At 61.6% G+C, this 17,590-nt stretch overlaps 1 protein-coding gene across 16 annotated transcripts in view; it reads left to right on the top strand.

The window, feature by feature from the left end:
- TIAM1 (TIAM Rac1 associated GEF 1) overlaps positions 1-7,319 on the top strand; it is a 204,044-nt gene extending 196,725 nt beyond the window's left edge. For 15 of the 16 annotated variants that reach the window (XM_071220529.1, XM_071220526.1, XM_071220525.1 and 12 more), the window contains 3 exons: positions 717-804; positions 2,257-2,429; positions 4,963-7,319. In XM_071220529.1, coding sequence (XP_071076630.1) covers positions 717-804; positions 2,257-2,429; positions 4,963-5,432 — 731 coding nt within the window. In that variant the 3' untranslated portion in view covers positions 5,433-7,319. The remainder of the gene's footprint in view (positions 1-716; positions 805-2,256; positions 2,430-4,962) is intronic. The other variant, XM_071220530.1, reaches the window with a different exon arrangement.
- The last annotated feature ends 10,271 nt before the right edge of the window (positions 7,320-17,590 follow it).

Raw genomic sequence — 17,590 nt, 5'->3', positions numbered from 1 at the left:
GATTTTTGTCGTTTGGGAAAACTTGGTGCCGGCGCGCCTTGATTAGGGGCAGAGTGACCCGGGAGGCTCTGTGACAGGTTCCGAACCTCGGGAGCAGTCTTGACGCTCGCCCTGAGCGGCTCCCCCAAACAGCGAGTCTGTGACTTCCGATGACACCGTGCTGCAGGCCCCTGATGTGATGAGTAGAATGGCCCGGCATTGCCAGGCTTAGGTTTGCCTTGCACTGTAACTGCTCCTCACCTTCTCAGCATACGGCTTTCGCTCACTCAGAGTGGGCAGTATTGGGGGCTGAGAACGAGGAGCCCTGTGGGCTCCTAGGACCTGCTGCCAGCCCAGGGCCCTCGGGGGGAAGGCCCCCGCGGAAGGCGAGGGCTTGGTCTGGTCCAGCTGGTGCTGGAACAACTGTCCACTGAACTGAAGTAGTTCAGCCAGACCTGCTCCGCTGCTGGGAGGGTCAGTTCCTCCCAGGGAGCTGGGCCGGTATCCACTGCCCAGGATGGGGCTTTGGCGGCTGGAAGTGTCCTGAGCGTCCTCCTCCTCAGCACTCACGGGGCCCCGAGCGCTCTGTCTCCTGGGGTCGTGGGGTCGCAGGGAAGGTCCTCCGTCTCACGGTGCCCCGCTCTCCCCCATTGCACGCCAGAGCTGGAAAAGACTCTTGTAAAATGCTCGCCCGTCCCTCTGATACGCCCCTGACCCGCACTCTCCATTCCATCCAGACGCAGACGCCAGCACAGCTTGTGAGATCGTGCACGTGAAGTCAGAGTCGGAAGGGAGGCCGGAGAGGGTGTTCCACCTGTGCTGCAGGTGAGCCGGGGCTGCAGGGGCGGCTGCGCAGCTCGGGGTGGGTGGAGGGGTGGCCCCCAACCCCTCTGGGCTCCCCGGACGAGCCTGCATGCCTTGGGGCTCTCCCTGCTTCCTAGTGCAGCTGAGAAGTTGCCGAGAACCTCGACTCACAGGTCCGGGAATAGGGGCAGCGGCATGTCCACTAACAGGGACTAGAGATGGACACGGGAGTTTTCCCATTATCATGTGTGGAGATCAGGGATGCACTGCTCTGCAGAGTCCTGTGTGGGTGCGTGTTTACCCGGGAGCATCAGTGAGATGCGGCCTGCAGGGGTGAGGTGTGCAGGCCTCACGGGCCCGGTGACCAGGAGGATTTGAGGCCTTTTCCTCAAACGCAGCCGCTTCTCTCTCTTGTTTGCACCTGAGACCATCATGGGGGGGCGGGCCCGACAGCCACACTTGTTTACGCCGCCAGGGAAGCGCGGGCCCTTAGTGATTCCTGCAGCGTTTGCCCGGGGAGGGGCTTGGGTTGCCCACTGAGGAGCCGCAGGGCCGACAGGGCGACCACCAGCAGGGCGGGTGTCCCGGGGTCACGTGTGTGGCAGGCAATGTGCTTGCCCGGCCTGAGCTCTGCGGGCTGAGGGGCTGCTGTCCCCCCCTTGCCCACGGGGGCCCAGGCTCACAGAGAGCCCCTGCCTGAGGCCTCGGAGCTGGTGAGCCCCGAGTTCACACCCTGGGGGGGCGTTCAGAGCCTGTGTCTCAACTTCGAGCACCGAGCACCGTGTAGGCTGACCAGGGCCCACAGTGAGCGGAGTCCCAGGGGGCTGTTGGGGCGGGAATTGACGTTCTCCCCACAAGTCCACCCGGGGTGTGAGGTTTTGGTGGCGACAACCAGGCCCGTGAGGGGCCCGCAGAGGCCGTGCGCCTCATAATGGGACCGACCAGGCAGGGCCACTGGGCAGGAGCACCAAGCGGCCAGCGAGGGGGCGTCTCTGCCCCGGGGACGCTGCCCCCTCTGTGAGCGGGCGCTGCGGCAGAGCTCCGAGCACCTGCCAGCGGTGCTTTGGTGTTTCCATGTGTAAAGTGTCGTGGGGGCGGCTGTTGAGCCGGAGGCGGGCTCTGGAGCAGGCTGAGGGCGCCGGGCATGGCTCTTGCCTGTGGGTACTCTGCCAGGTGGCCAGAGCCTTGTGGTGATTCGTGTGCAAAAAGGTTGTAGAACAAAAGCTCTGCCTCACATCTAGGAGCCGAATTTGGCAACTTCTCGGGCAGAATCCGCCTGCCTGCCCGTTTGCCGACTCGGGCTGTGGGGAGGGAGGGCAGCTGTGAGGCCCCCGGTGGGCGGCGGGGACAGAGACTGGGGTCGGGCTCCCCCTCTGACCCCCGGGCATCGGGGTCTGGGGGTGGCTCCCGGCAGGGTCCGCGGTCCCGCATGCGGCTCCCGTGTCCCTAACCTGTGCACCTTCCCCCCCGCAGCTCCCCCAAGAGCCGCAAGGACTTCCTGAGGGCCGTGCACTCCGTCCTCCGGGATAAGCACCGCAGGCAGCTGCTCAAGACCGAGAGCCTGCCCTCGCCCCAGCAGTACGTCCCTTTCGGAGGGAAGCGGCTGTGCGCGCTGAAAGGGGCCCGGCCGGCCATGAGCAGGGCAGGTACTGTGGGGCCCAGGCGTTCAGGGTCCCCGTGCCCCCGATGCACTGTAGCCCCCACGAACTCGACGTCCTGGCTGAGCGAGATGGAGCGCGGCGCTCCCCTGGCGTGAGGCCTCGTCCCTGTCCCTGGCGCCCTGGGGACCCGCCCGTGTGCTCCCCTCTTGCCCCCCTCAGCTGTCCCTCTGCTACTCCTCCTCCTCCTGCTCCTCCTGGCTGGTGAGCTCCTCCCCCACCAGCAGCCCTGCGCTGAGTGCGCTCTTCGAGGGGCCGTCCCAGCCGGCTGCCAATGGGAGTCGCTGCTTTGCATGACGGCTAGCTTTGTGGAGCAGGAAGTGTGTCCTCTCTCAGCGGGGTCACGGCCACTCTCTCGAGAATGTGGTGGCTTTGTGACTGGACACACAGCCACGCCGGTTTCCAGTCGGGAGCCCGAGTGGGGTTGGCCAGTGACAGGGCAGGTCTCAGCAGCCTGTGCCTGCTGCTTTGGTGTGGGTGCCAGCGTGGGCTGGGCACGGCTTTCGTTTAGCTGCTGCTGAAGGGGAGGACCGGGGTCACCCGGCCCCAGAGCAGACGCTGCTTCAGGGCTGGAGTGACCCCCTGGGAGCGAGAGATGGGGGTCGTTGCTGCTCCCTGTGAGTGGCCCGCGGTGACGGGTCTCTGGGAGGAAAGGTCTCGGCATGACAAGTGGGGGCCGTAATGTCAGCGTAGCCACACTTCCACCACCCCTCTTCAGCGGCCGCCCCACGCGGCGGGGGCGCCCAGGGAGAGAGGCCTACTCCGCGTCTGCCCTGAGGGGCCTGCCAGTGCACCCGAGCTCCGTGGAGAGGCTCCCGGACGGCCTCCGTGGGTGTGCGTGGGCGCTGCGTCCTCCCAGCACCTCACCCCGGCTGGCTGTTCATGGCGAGTTCTCGTGAGTCCCTTCTCCAATGAGGAGCGATTTTGGGAACCCTGCTGCCCCGCACCCTGTGTGGCCCTCGGGGGTCCTGCCTTGCTCTTGGGCCCTGCTGACCCCACGGCAGAGAGGTTCCCACCTGCCCCCTCACTCGCCGGGGACGTTAAGTAGGGTTGGCAGTTCGTGGCAGGAGACCCCGCCTGTCATTGGCCAACTTTCAGCGGCCAATCAGTGATCCTGAGTTTCCTGGGGAAGCGAGCACTTTGAGTGTGTCCCTTTCGAGACCCTTTGGGAAGAAAGCGTCACCAGCCTGCAGCCGGTCTGTCGGGTGGCTCGTCACTGTGCTGCGTTTGAAGTGCCCGCCCTGGTCCTCCTGTCCGTGTGAGGTGGCTTAGGAACGCCGCTCGGGGTGGGGGGTGGTCAGCACGGCACGGGCTGCCCAGTCTGACCTTGGGAAACACCCCCACCACAGCGTGCCCTGGGCCCTGCTTGTCTCCCCTTCACTGGGTTGTCATGGATACCTGGTGGTGTGCTTCTCCCTGTTCTGTCTGGGTCGGTCAGGAAGCCAGACCCACCTCAATCACTGTAGCTCTGAGGATGGCCTGGAACAGCTCTGCGTGGCTGCCAGCACCCCAGCACCCCAGCGAGACGTCCGTCTGTCCGTGTGCCCCGGGGGCGTCCTCAGGCGCACGGGGCAGCTGGCAGGCGTGCGCACTTGCCCCCGCCACCCGCAGTCTGCAGTTCACTGCGTTTCCGTGATCGCCCGTCCGTCACCCGTCAGCTCAGTTTTGACGTGTTTCAGAAAGGCATGTGTCGGCACGCGTGCCCCCTGCGTTTGTCAGTGCGCACGTCCCGACCGGCGTGAGCAGGAGCCCATTAGGGCCGAGGGGCCCCCTGCCCGTGCCGGGGAGGCCCTCCCGGTGGAGCAGCAGTAGGTCTCCGCCCGTCCGTGTCCCTGGCCGCATTGTGCCTCTCCTCCTGTGCATCTGCCCACATTAGCAGATGCCGTGGGCATGGCCAGCCCTGCCCCCCGGCCCGGTGTCCGCGTCTCACTTCGCTTGGTGGATGGGAGTCGCTGGTGTGCAGCGTGTGGTCGGGGGCTCAGGGAGCATCCCCAGCCTCCCAGTTCACACGGGGTCTGTCTGAGGACCGGGTGAGCTGAGACTTGGCACCTGGGGAGCCACCATGCCCGCGGGCTCTGTTAGAGGGACGCGGGTGCTCCAGAAATGGCACGCTGAGTTTCCTAGGAAGCAGGGCCCCGGGGGCCAACCCCGGAAGCCCCCCCCCCGCCCCCCCCATGCCCTGTCCCTGGGAGGTGGTCAGGGTGGGGGCCCCAACTAACCCTCGTTTGGGGGTCTGCGGCGGGTCTGTACCACCTGCCTGGAAAGTGCACAGGGTAGAGTGGTGTCCCCGACGCCCCGTCACCTGCAGCCCCGGGTCCCTCTGTGTCCCCTCGCCCTTCGGTCAGCTGCTCTGATGTCCGTGTGAGCTAAAGACTGCGGGACAGACTGGTGACGTCTGGGCTTGAGGTCCCGGGGACACCGCTGTGCCCGACGCGCCGGTGGCTGTCTGCTGCCCGCCCTTGGACGCCTGTCTCACGTGAAGCTCGCGGGTCTGTCTCCGTGTCTGTCTGTGTGCACGCAGTGTCCGCCCCGAGCAAGTCTCTCGGCAGAAGGAGGCGGCGGCTGGCTCGGAACAGGTTCACCATCGATTCCGACGCCGTGCCCGCCAGCAGTCCGGAGCGAGAGGCCCAGCAGCCCCCCGGCGCCGGGGACACTGACCGGTGGGTGGAGGAGCAGTTCGACCTTGCGCAGTACGAGGAGCAAGACGACGTCAAAGAGACGGACATCCTCAGCGACGACGAAGAGTTCTGTGAGTCCGAGAGGGGCACCGACATGGACAGGGACCTGCCCGAGCGGCTGCAGGCCGCCTCCATCAGTCAGCGGGACCGGGGCCGCCCGCGGCTGGACAGCCACGCCTCCCGCATGACGCAGCTCAGGAAGCAGGCGGCCCTGCCGGGCATCGGCGGGGCCCTCGAGCCCGCGGGCGAGGAGGTCGTCTGGGTCAGGCGCGAAGACTTTGCCCCGTCCCAGAAACTGAACACGGAGATCTGACCGTCCACCTGGAGAGCGGGTGCAGATACTCGTCCCCGCCCTGCACCTCCCTGCCCCCTCCTGTCCCCTCCAGGACGAGAATGTCCCCTTAGGTCACACTCTTGCACACAGTCCTGGCAGCTAACTTTGCTCGGAAGCCATGTGCCACTCGACCGGTCGTTCTGACAGCATCAGAAAGAATTGTTCAGAATCCCAAGTAGGCTGGCGCCCACCTTCTGTGTGTGGCCAAGGGCTCTTTGTCCCCGTTAGCTGGGGCCGGGGGAGTGAAAAGAGATCCCGCAGCACTGGAGTCACGTTCCCCTGGGGGGTGTGGGCCGTGCCGCAGGCCAGTTGAAGGGACGGCACAGGAGGAATGGGAACCAGGTCACTGAGAGCAGTCGGAGTGTCTCCTGGCTGGGGCGACACGCAGTGACGGAGCTGGGGCGCGGCCACGGGGTCCCTGCGGCCCTTTCCTCCTCCGTGTCAGAGCCGCCACTCGTCCTCGGGGCGTGCAAGGGGACATGCGAGGGGATGGGGGCCTTTGTGTCTCGCTGGGCCTCTTTCCCTCTTCTGGTCCGTGGCTGGTCTCACGCAATGTCAGCGTTTGGAAGTTCTAGTTTTGCATAGAATTATAAAGATGCCAAACTCTTTGAAAAGAGATCCAAATTTATCACTTGAAAAAAAAAACGCTATTTTTTTGTATTTTACCTGAGAGGCAGGGCACAGACAGATGAGAATTTTACAGTGTTAGAGTAACTGAGTCTAAAAACGAGGATTTTACCTTTCGCAGAGTGCGCGAGGCGTGTGGTTTTATATTTATATACGCACACGGCCGGCAGCACGCTCGGGCGTTGGACATGTGTCCCAGAAGACTGTGTGTGTGTGTGTGTGTGTGTGTGTGTGTGTGTGTGTGTGTGTGTGTGTGTGTGTGTGAACCCCGAGGGAGACGGGCACCTGGCGGGAGTAAACTGGACACCTGAGGGGCAGGGTGTGTGCCCATGGCCCGCAGAGGGGGAGGGGCTCCTCCCAGGTTGCCACGGTGACCAAGGCTTGTTGGTCAAAGCTGCATCTCCATCCATTGCCTGCCCTTCCCTAACGCTCCCTAACCAGACCTCCCGACCAGACCACCTCTTCCAAACGTCCTGTGTGGGACGCTCTTCACGCCAGCGAAACAGGGTACACGCTAATAAAACTCACACACGCTAAACAGTTTCCACGTAGGGAGAACAAAACCAAGTGAAAGCACTTTCGATTTTTTTTTTTTAAATAAAAAAAGGTTTGTAGCTTTTTTCCCCCATTTCACAATGTCCACTTCCTAAGAAGGGTTTAAATAATACAAAAACTGTCTTTTTAGGGAAAACATCTATTTGGTGTTTGACACACCAGTAGGTACTTTAATGACCCGAATTTTATAGCAGCTCTGGGGATTCTATTTTGTACAAATCAGTTGTGACTTTATATTTCCAGACGTGGAGCTCAGACCCTCTCGCCGGCGCCCCCGCTTGCTGCCTGCCTCCCCAGCCCGCCCCGCTCTCGGGTCTCCAGGGCTTTGAGCCTGCTCTTCCGGAGGTTTTATTCTATGAAATTTTGCTATACCTTCCACCTTCTGAAAAAGCTTTGTGTCCCCGCACTGTGCACACTGCCCCCGTCCGCTGCGTCCGTCCGAGGGGGTAGGAGCCCCGGCCTGTCGCCGGTGTGTCCGGGCCCCAGGGCGGTGGGCCTGCGTGAACCTCGGGGCCAGGCACTCGTGGAGGGCGCCGAGCCGCGGGCACGGGGGCCATGGCGGGCCTGTGTCCAGAGTTCTTATATATTTCTTTTATAAGCTGAAAGAAGGTCTATTTTTGTGTTTCTAGGTCTATGAGCGGAATGTTGTAAATGCCTGTCGAACAATAAAAGCGTCGGAAAGTGTCTGTGGCTCCGGGCCTTTGTGGGTCTATGACAGTGGCTGGTGGGACAGATCGCATGGGAGGAGAGTGCGGGGAGCGCCTTCCTGTCCCCAGTGGTCATGCTTCTCGGGGGGCAGCTGGGTTGGTAGAGCCTGAGGCGGCTGTTTTAACGTTTTGGATTTATTTTTTATGAGGCATAACTGGCACACGGGTTGGGCTGTCCCCACGATGACTCGATGTCCCTACCCACAGTTGCTGAGCTCCTGCCGCGGGGACACTTGAGGTCTGGTCTCCGTGCCACGTGCAGATAGCAGTGCTGTCGCAGTGACTGCGGTCCCACCCCAGGCCACGCCCCCTGCAGCTGGAAGCTGCTGCCTTCAGCTGTGCCCCGCCCCCCACTCTGTTCTCCTCGAGCTCAGAGTTCTTGTTTGTGTTTAGATTCCACACAGCAAATCACGTGGTGTTTACCTTTTCCTGTTGGTAGAACTGGGAGTTTTAACCAAAAAGAAAAAGTGGTGAAGTTGCTGGGTCTCCGGATTCGGAGAAGAGAAGACGGTGCGGGCGTGAGTCTGTGCCCGGGCAGAGCACGTTCCTGTCTCCCGTGGGGAGAGGCCAGGGTGCGGAGAGCTGGGGCGGGGGAAGGTGGGGTGAAGAGCGGAGCTCAGCCTGGCCTGGGCTGTGGGTGAGCTCAGCAGAGCCCCACACAGGAAAGGTGGTGGTGGTCCTGGGTGCCCTGGCCTTCCCAGCCCCTCATCCCCATGCTCTGTCCCTGCAGGGCTCACACAGCTGCCTCCAGGTGGGCGGGCTTCCCCACAGAAGTCTGTTGTCCAGCCGTTAGCTCCTTGTTAGCTCGTCACGGGTCACGGGCAGCGGAGTCCGCCTCAGACCCCTGGGGCTTGTTAGAAATGCTGGGCGGCTCCCCCCCTCCCCCGCCCACCCCCACACAGAACGAGAACCTGCCTCCCAGCAGGGCCAGGCCACACTCGTTCAAGTCCAAGAGGCCTGGCTCTGGCCGTCTCCGAACATTCGGACGGTGAGGGACGGTTTGGAGTCCTGACCTTATTTTACGGTGGTTCGCGCCCCACCAGGTGCCTGTTTGGGGGCATGACGGAAGCCGTTGGCCCTGGGGGAATTACTCCAGTTTGTGCTCCGTCCAAGTGAGGTTTAGGGAGTCTGGGCCACTGCGCTGGCCCTTGGCTGAGTCTCGTCAGTGCAGGGGGCTGGGGGCTCAGTCACGTGCACGGGAAGGATCAGTGCCTGCTGCAGCCTGGCTTCCTTGCCTTCCCGGCCCTGCCCCACCAGCCCGTGGGAGACGTGCCGGTCCGCCACTCCATCCGCGGGTTGTGCGCTTTGGGGGCGGGGCCCTCCCTCCAGTCTCGGGTCCACTTACTTGGAGAGGACCACTGTCCTTGTCCTCCACTCCGGTCGGCACTGGGCCCCCCAGGGTTTGTTGCCCTGCCCAGCTGCACCCATGGAGCTGGGCCCCTGGTGCCCCAACCAGGCCTGACATCACTGTGATGTCGTCAGGGTGCTGCCTGGCTGGTTCCTCTCCTGCCTGGACCCCCGGTGGGCGGGGGCTTTCCTTTTTGTTTGTGTTGAGGGCAGGGCGGGGGCAGTCGGTGTATACAAGCCCTTGTTATTTTCTGGACCTTTTGTTGATGGCCAAGTTGTACCTGAGTTTTACAGGCCACTTCTTTCCATTTTGCCACAAACTTACCTGAAAATGGGAAATGAAAATGTAGAGAGAAAAATGGGAACAAATCCTGAGAACGTTGAGCCACTCGCCATAAAAGGGGTGCCGTCAGCACTGCAGCTCACGCTCCCCACAGCCGCCGTTGAAAGCATCAGAGTTTAACAGATTTTTAGTTTAAAAGTTGAAATGCATATGGCAGACCGTGTGAACCCCAGCTGTGGAGTGGCCCAGAGCTTCCCTCGGCCTTTCTGTCGGCCCACTGAGGCGGTGCCTCGGCTGTCCACACGGTTGGAGGGGCACTTGGGTGTCCTACGTCCTCACTCTGACCTGGGACCACGGCGGCATGGGGCAGCCACATCCGGTACCCTGCTGGCTTGTCAGAATGATTGAGATAATTGCCCACCCCTGATAAATATTTATGGGATCCAGGGAGCTCGTCTTTACATGCTGCTTGGTGGCCAAAAGGGACCCTTGAAATGCCAAGGTGTCCTCGTTGGGACAACCCAGAGGGTGTTGGTGACGGATGGGGAGCCGTGTGTCCCATTGCTAACTCCAGGGCTCGTGAGGGACCTGGTCAGTGAACCAAGAGCCTCAGCATCCGGCTGCCGAGTTCCCCATGAACATGGTGGCCCACCTGCCACCCAAGGGGGCTTCCTGAAGCCCGTGTCGCAGAGGAGACACGCAGAAGCACGCTGAGGTCTCAAGCCGAAATCTCACATCCGGGCAGAAACGTGGAAGGGCGGGCCCCGTGTTCGTCCGCTGTGGCAGCCCCGTGAGGACTGGCTCTGCAGGCAGCGGATTCGGTTTCCAACTGTCCGTTCACGCAGAACGTGGCTCCTCACCTGAGCGGAGAGGTGTGCGCGAGCACCGCAGCATCTGTAGTAGGGACGCGCGGGTGAGAGAGCGAGACGGCTGGAGGGTTTAGACCCGCGGTCCGTGCCGGACGCTGTGTGGCAGGTAAAAAGAACGGGGTGGCCGTGCGGGGACTCCAGGCCAGTCTGGTGTGCTGGTGTCCCTGGGCGCGGGGGGACTCCATCCACCACAGGCAAGAAGCGCCTCCCTTTCCAACTCGGGCTTCTCATTGGGTGGAAAATTACTGGGTCTCATTTACGCTGGTGACTTGAAAGTCCACAGGTCTAACCAGCGTCGACTGAGCACCGACTGGGGACTTAACGGGGACAAGCCGAAGTCCTGCCCCCGGAAGCTCAGCTCTCCGCCTGGCAGGGGGGGTGCGGGAGCTGCCCAGAGATGCATGTCGTGGGCTTGTCTTGGCGCAGCAGCCCCCCGCCCCCCACGCACTTCCTGAGAAGGACGTCAGCAATGAGGACGGGAGCAACCTGAGGGCTTCAGGAGTGTGGAGCCTAAAATTCAGGCACTTGTTGGAGTATGTTCACTTGAATTATTTTTTGTGTTTATTTTTTTAATTAAAAATTAATGTAAGTTCAAATTTATTCAGCTTACTTGCATTAATATAAAGCAATATATTAACGTGAGGTGAGCCCTGGCTGGTGTGGCTCAGTGGGTTGAGCGTGGGCTGTGAACCAAAGGGTCTCAGGTTCGGTTCCCAGTCAGGACACGTGCCTGGATTGTGGGCCAGGTCCCCAGTGGGGGCCACTCGAGATGTTTCTCTTCCTTTCTCCCTTCCCCTCTCTAAAAATACATAAAATCTTAAAAAACAAAATATTAAAAAATAAAATGAAGTGAAACCCACTTGGTTGTCCTACAAGCCACCTTCTTGTTCTCCATCAGAAGGTGGCAGGTAGGTGGCTCCTGCCTGGTGGGGTTTGCAGGATCGAACCGGCGGCCCTGCCCCCACTTCTCCCGTACACTCCCCGGCAGCACGCTCTCCTCTGTGTGCGGGACAAAAGGAGGCTGGGAAGCATCTCCACCAGGTGTGACCGGCCAGGGTCAGACCCACTCGGAGACAGGCCCCGAGGTTCTGGAAATGCCCTGACTATGGTAGCCGTGCCAGATATTCAAGGGCCAGACGCCGGCCCTGCTTCTTTGAAAGGCAGCAAAGGGAACATTCTATAGTCCCATCAATAAGGTGAGGCCCTGACCAGCGTGGCTCGGGGTTGGGTGACGTCCCGCCATGCAAAAGGTCCATTCCTGGTCAGGGCACAGGCCTGGGCTGCAGGTTCGGTCCCTGGTTGGGGCGCATAGCAGAGGCAGCTACTGATGTCTCTCACGTGGATGTTTCTGTCCCTCTCTTCCTACCTCCCTATCCCTCTCTGAAAACAAAGCAAAAATGTTAAAAAAAAGAAAAGGTGATAACGACAAGCTGCATTCACCGCCACCGCCTAAATTTTTTGCCAAAAGAGCTTGTCCCCAGGAGGGCCTAGCAACTCCTGCCAGGCCGGTGTCCTTTCCAGGGCTGAGCACAGGTAAGTGTGACCTCGCGGGGCGCGGGGAGCTTGGGGCGGGGAGGGGGAAGGGGGGCAGAAGGCAGGACTCCGCCCCCGTGAGCCGGAGCGACAGTCCACAGGTGGCTACCATCTGGCTTTGCGCTGGGTCCGGATATTTGGAAGCGCCAAGTGACCTGCTGCGGGGCCCGCACTGCCCTGCAGCCCCGGAGACGCCTCTCTGGCACCCCCGGTGGTGGATCGACGAGGTGCTGCCTCCTGCCTGGACCCGGAGTGACCTCCCGGGCCGCCTTTTCCAGCCCTGCGTCGTCTCACCCGCGAGGACGGGCCCTGAGTTACTACGGGAGCCCGGCGGGCAGGGCTCAGGGGCGGCAGCGGCAGTGCCGGGGTTCGGAGGAGCTGAGCGTCGGTGGGCACGCACCCGACGGCCATGCGCACCCCGGAGACTCAGTGCCGCAGGGGCCGCGGGGCGGGGGCTTCAACTCCGCGCTGTGCTCGGGGCAGCGCCCCCACTGGGAGGGGTGACGTCACTGCGCCCTGCCCCGGGCTCCACTCACACTCATGGGGGGACCGCAGCCCGGGAGCAGGCGCTGCTGTGCCCGCTGACTGGGACCGGGGTGGGGGGCTCAGCGTTACCCACGTCTACACCTGCTTTTCAAATGAAGGCCTGGGTCTCCGAGGAGCCCCCGCGACCTCCACTGTCCCGCCCCTCCTGCTGCTCTGTCCGGCCCCTCTCTTCCCGAGTCGCTTTCTGGGAGAGTGGCTGCGCCCTAAGAGGACACACTTGAGCTGACCACACGCGGTTTACCTGCGGTTGGACAGTCACTGCCACGGGGCGCAGAGGGCGAGCCCGGCCTCCAAGTCGCCCTCCTCGGGATGCTGGCTCTGAGTCCAGTTGGCTAGTTTACGGAGCTCGTTTCAGCGCGCAGCGGGAGCTTTAAGAGATTCTCCTACGTGCCCCGACCGGGGATCGAACCCACTGTTGGGTTTCCATGTAGCCTCTGAAGTTGAACCGACTTTGGGGAGAGGAGAAGTTCTTGCACTTCCTGCCTGTGGCCAGCAGAGGCCGCTCTTTTACTACAAATGTTTTTAGGATGGAAAGTCGGCACTCGGTGAAATACACTTGTTCCCATTCTCGGCTCCGAGCCTTTGCCCTCTTGCTTCCCTCCCTCCCTCCGCTTCTCCTTCTCCACTCCCACTATTTCAGTCCGTCAGCGCCAGGTGGCCCAGGGGGACAGTGAGGTCTCTGCCATTCAGTCACCGCGTGGCTGCTGAGTGAGGTCCCTCGGCGGCAAAGTCCCCTAGTAAAGGCACCCAGTGCAGAGGTGCTTAACCGTCCCCGGCACAGGCTTTTGGGGATGGAAATGACTTGGGACTTTGGGGCGGGTGTGCAGACAACAGCCGAGTGGTCACGTGGCCGAGGCTCAGGGCTCTGGGTCCCGCTACTGCGTCTGGGAGAGCGACCTGCCCTGACCCAGCGAGGTCGACGAGGCCATTCCCAAAACCCAGATCTGGGGAGCGCCGGGGTTCTGACTCCTGATAGTTAAAGCTCGTGGCCTACAGGGCGCCTGGCTCTCCAGACGTTCTTTCACGGAGCAACTGACAGAAAATTTAGGCTCCTTTTCAGCTTCTCCACAATAAATCATTTTATACAGAATATTCCTTTCTACTGTTTCCACTTGGTTGCTATCGCTCTTCTCTTTTCTCTCCCTTCGCGTGCCCGTGTTGTTGAAGGGATGTTTCCATTCAATGCCTTTAATGACGAGAGTTGACCATCAAAACCAAATTTTACCAACTAGAAAGAAATGGATGCCCAGGCTGGTGGGGCTCAGTGGACTGAGTGCCGGCCTGAGAACCAAAGGGTCACCGGTTCAATTCCCAGTTGGGGCACACGCCTGGGTTGCAGGCCAGGTCCCCAGTGGGGGGTATGAGAGGCAACCACACACTGATGTTTCTCTCCCTCCCTTCCCCTCTCTAAAAACAAAAAAATAAAATCTTTAAAAATTGATCAAATATGTAAAAAAAAACACCTTCATTTTAAATCACCTTGCCGTGGACAGATTTAATTCACCACCTTCAGTGTGAGGTGGCCGAGAGCTGCCGAGGGGGGCTGCTCGGAAGGGCCTCATTCTGCCCCTCGGTCCGCAGGCCCTTCAATGCCATGCAGCTCGAGTCCTGGACCTGACATGCCCTGCAGGGTCAAGGTGGCAGACAGGCGTCCCTGTTCTCATCCGTGTTGTCCCCGCCGTTGCCCCCCCGTTGCCCCTCACGCAGGCTGTTCACGCCGCCCGCCTGGGTTCAGCTGGTTTTCTGCTGCTCCCAGAGGTCGAGCGGCCTCTCCCGGCCTCGGGCTGAGGCTGGCCCAGCCGCACGGAGAGGCGTGGGGCCGCGTTCTCTACTCGCTTTGCCAAAGGCCTTGGGGTTCTTCTGGCCTGTAGTCTCTGAGGCCCCACGATCCGACTCTGACTTATTCTTCCAGTTGAGCTAGCCAGGGCTCCCCGGAGACGCAGCTGATAGGAGCTACATCTGTGCATGTAAATGAAGGGGTTTATCTCAGGGCCCTGGCTCCCACCACGGGGGAGGCTGGGGGCTTGCGACCTGTGAGTTGGCCTGTGATCGAGCCCCTGGCCGAAGGCCCGAGAAGGTCCGTGGAGGCCTCCCGCACCCCATGGGGCCATGCACCACTGAAGCCGTGCTGAATGTCAGCTCTGCTGGCAGGGACGTTCCCTGGGCTCTTCCCGCCTGAGTGTGTGGCGGGAACGTGTAGGGGAATCTTCTGGGTGACATTGTTTGAAGAGACACAGCAAGTAGCTACAGAAAGCAGAGAATGGGGGTTGTCAGGTTTCCGTCCATCACCCAGCAGGACGATGCACTCAGAGAGAAGGGGTAACCGGGACCCCGTGGGTTGAGGGGACTCATCTCAGAAGTGCGGCTGAGGAGAATGTGTACGGTGAGATGCCACTGAAGTCGGGGTGGACCCAGAGCAGCACCACGCTCACGCGTGGTGGCAGTGGGGAGGTGTGTGGTGCTGACCCTCAGCATCCACTACGCTGGGCGTCCCGGGATGGAGAGGAGAGAGCAGCACACAGGGCGTCAGCCTGACAGCTCATTTCTCAAAAGAAGGGGAGCAGGTGCGGCTGCCTGCTGGGGTTCTCTGGGCCCGGCGGTGGGGCCTGGGGGCCATTCCTCCTGTGTTGTGTGACCGTGGAACTGACGCGGACACGGTCAGGGGTGGGTCACAGTCGGACCTGCCCGGGGAAGGTTGCCGAGGGCAGAGGGTCAAGGTGAGGTCCGGTGGTCCGGGGCTGCCGTGGCCACCCCCAACCCCGACCCCCTGTGGGAGGCTGTGTGGCCCTCACGGGAACGTGAATTCCTGCTTCTGCTCCCCGTCCTTCCTTTTAAAAGAGTGAGTCTGTAATTGTGACATCCGGCTGCGCGTCCACACTGCTGGGGTTGGGTGCAGGGCAGGCGCAGGGTGGGGCTCCCACCAGTCTGCGCCCCTCGCCCTGCGCCTGCAGCAGAGACCAGAAGAAGGAGGGGGAACTGGCCGTGCCAGTGCCATGGGGGCCACGTGCCGAGCCTCGGTTTCCCCGTCTGTAACAGGCAGGGTGTGGGTCTGTCCCGGCCTTCCCTGGGGGCGATGAACAGGAACGACACGGGGAGCTGAGCTGCTGTGGGAATCCCAAACACTGTCAGCACCTCTGCCCACAGCCCGGACATGCTCCGCCCCCAGTGCACAGGTGCGGACGGGTCCCTGTCCCCAGGGAGCTGCAGCGTCACCCTCTCCCGCCAACCGGATGCGCAGGACGTCAGAGCTGTCATTTTGTTCAGCGTCCCTGACGCTGGCAGGACGGTGTAGAAGGGCCGGTGCGGGCGAGGTCAGTCGCCACCCTGGAGCTGCCAGCCAGGTGGCCCCGCCTGTGGGGACTGGGGTGCATGGTGGAGCGCCCTCCCACCGGGCAAGACGAAGGGGCCCCGGCGGTTCTCTCACTTCCTCCTGGCGTAACTCTGAAACCACACGATGGTGAGAGTTGTCACTCGTGTGGCCGGGAACCGGGGCCTCCGGCTGCTGTCACAGAAAACCTCAGGCATCGTTCGTGCTCTCCGCCCGCTGTCAGCAGAGAACCTTCTTCAGCTCCAACATGTCCTAAAATGGACACGTTTACTGCACTTCGAGGGAAAGCTCGGGGGTGGGAAGCTAGACTCAGGGGCTCCTGGGGGGTGCCGGGGCTCGGCCTGTGCCCTCTGCCCTGACCTTTCCGGGCCCTGGGTCCCCCCAGACGGCTGCAGCCACCCCTGAGCCACTCGTGTGCTGAAAGACGGATGGTCACCTTAGACCCCTCCCTCCCCACCTGCCAGGCTGGCTGAGAATAAGGGACTGAGGCCACGACCTCTCAAGGCCTCTGGTGTACCTCTAGTCCATGAGGACACAAAGCCTGTCACCCCGCTGTCCCCACCAGCCACAGGGTCGCAGGCTTCATTTATAATAAACTTGTCCCCTCCCTTCACAGGCTGCTCATCATTTCCGGAGAAAGATAATTTGGTGGTGGGGGGGGTGCAATGTCACTTTGCCGAGGAGCATGTTACCTGCATTTTACTTAAACTCGGCCCCTCGGGCTGGCCCAGCTGCGCTCTGCTCTGTGGCTCAGTCACTGTCCCCCGGTGCCCGGGTGGGTGGGACCCAGTGAGAGTGCCTGGAGAGCCGGGTGGCAGCGCACCCGCCTGGGACTAGGAAGGAGCTGCGGAAGGTGAGGCAGGGCAGAGCCTGACCCTGGCGCACCTGCAGCACCTTGGGAAACCGGCCCCTTAGCCGCGGCAGAAGGGAGGCTCCATGTCAGTCAGGGGTCTTTGAGCGAGTGAGGCCCCCTGAGAGCGTGGGCACGGTCACACTGCAAGGTGGGTGAGGACGAGGTTGCTCTGTGTCGCACCCCTTTCCTTCTCAGTGCGTCTCAGGGCACAGCCTCCCTGGGCGAGGATCTCTGGGCAGCAGCGTGGCTGCCCCGCCGCCCCGGCTCCCCTCCTGTGTCACGGGGCCACGGCCCTGCCGGGCGGCTGAGGGATTCAGTCTCGGCTCTGGAATCAGCTTGTCTCGAGTAGTTTGCTGAGGCCTTAGGTGCCATTGCCAAGGAGTCAGGCCAGGCAGGGTTGGGGCCCACAGAGGTGGCGGTAGAGATAGGGGTCCGTGGGTGTGGGTTTGGAGCTGGCCGACCCTCCCTGGGCTCCGGGCTCCCCCCACGTCCGAGCTGAGCTAAGGGGCCGTGTCCAGGTTGTGAGCACGGGCTGCCTGGTGGTTCCCAGAGGCGCCAGGTAACCCAGGTTGGACGAACGTGGGCCAACGACGGGTGGGCCTGCGGACAAGTTGCCCCCTCCTTTCCCCGTGTGGCCGTCACCTGCATACCCTGCAGCGCCTGGGGGCCTGGGACAGGGCGGAACATACTCTCCGCTGATGGTGTGGCCAGCCGGGGAGCCAGCTCGATTCACTGTGTTTTCTACTGTGCTATCGTTGCAAATCAAAGCCACAGTAAGGTGTCACTTCAAACCTGTCAGTGTGGCTATTATCAAAAAGATAAAAAATGAAAAGTGGCTCTGGCTGGTGTGGCTCAGAGGACTGAGTGCCGGCCTGCGAACCAAAGGGTCGCCGGTTCCATTCCCAGTCAGGGCATATGCCTGGGTTGCAGGCCAGATTCCCCAGTAGGGGGCGCTCGAGAGGCAACTACACATTGAAAAATTAAAAGTGGAACTGCCTTTAAACCCAGCAATTCCTCTTCCAATGAGCACCCCGTGTTCACTGCAGCTTTAGTTATAGTGGCCAGGCCAGGGAACAGCCCAAGCGCGCATGCACGGGCCAGTGGATTGAAAGTGTTTCTGTCTGATGCACAGGCACACAGGGGAACACCGCTCAGCCATGAAGAAGAACCCTGCTGTTTGCAACGACAGGGACGGAACTTGAGGACCGCCTGCCAAGAGAAGTCGGTCACACAAACACTGTATGATCTCATCTGTGAGATTGAAAAACCCCAAACAAACCAATCAAAACCAGAAACTAACTCATAGATACGGAGAACAGATCGTGGTTGCCAGGGGTGGGGGTGGGGGTGGGAAAAATGGGGGAAGAGGGTCGGACGGTACAAACTGCCCGTCATCAGAGACGCCTGGGAGGTGACGTGCAGCCCGGTGACTGGTTAATGACACTGTGCTGTGTGCACTGGAAAGTTGCCAGGAGAGGAGATCTTGAAA

This window comes from Desmodus rotundus, chromosome 2, assembly GCF_022682495.2.
Source record: "Desmodus rotundus isolate HL8 chromosome 2, HLdesRot8A.1, whole genome shotgun sequence".
NCBI lineage: Eukaryota > Metazoa > Chordata > Mammalia > Chiroptera > Phyllostomidae > Desmodus > Desmodus rotundus.
This window is presented reverse-complemented; position numbering and strand designations above follow the sequence as displayed.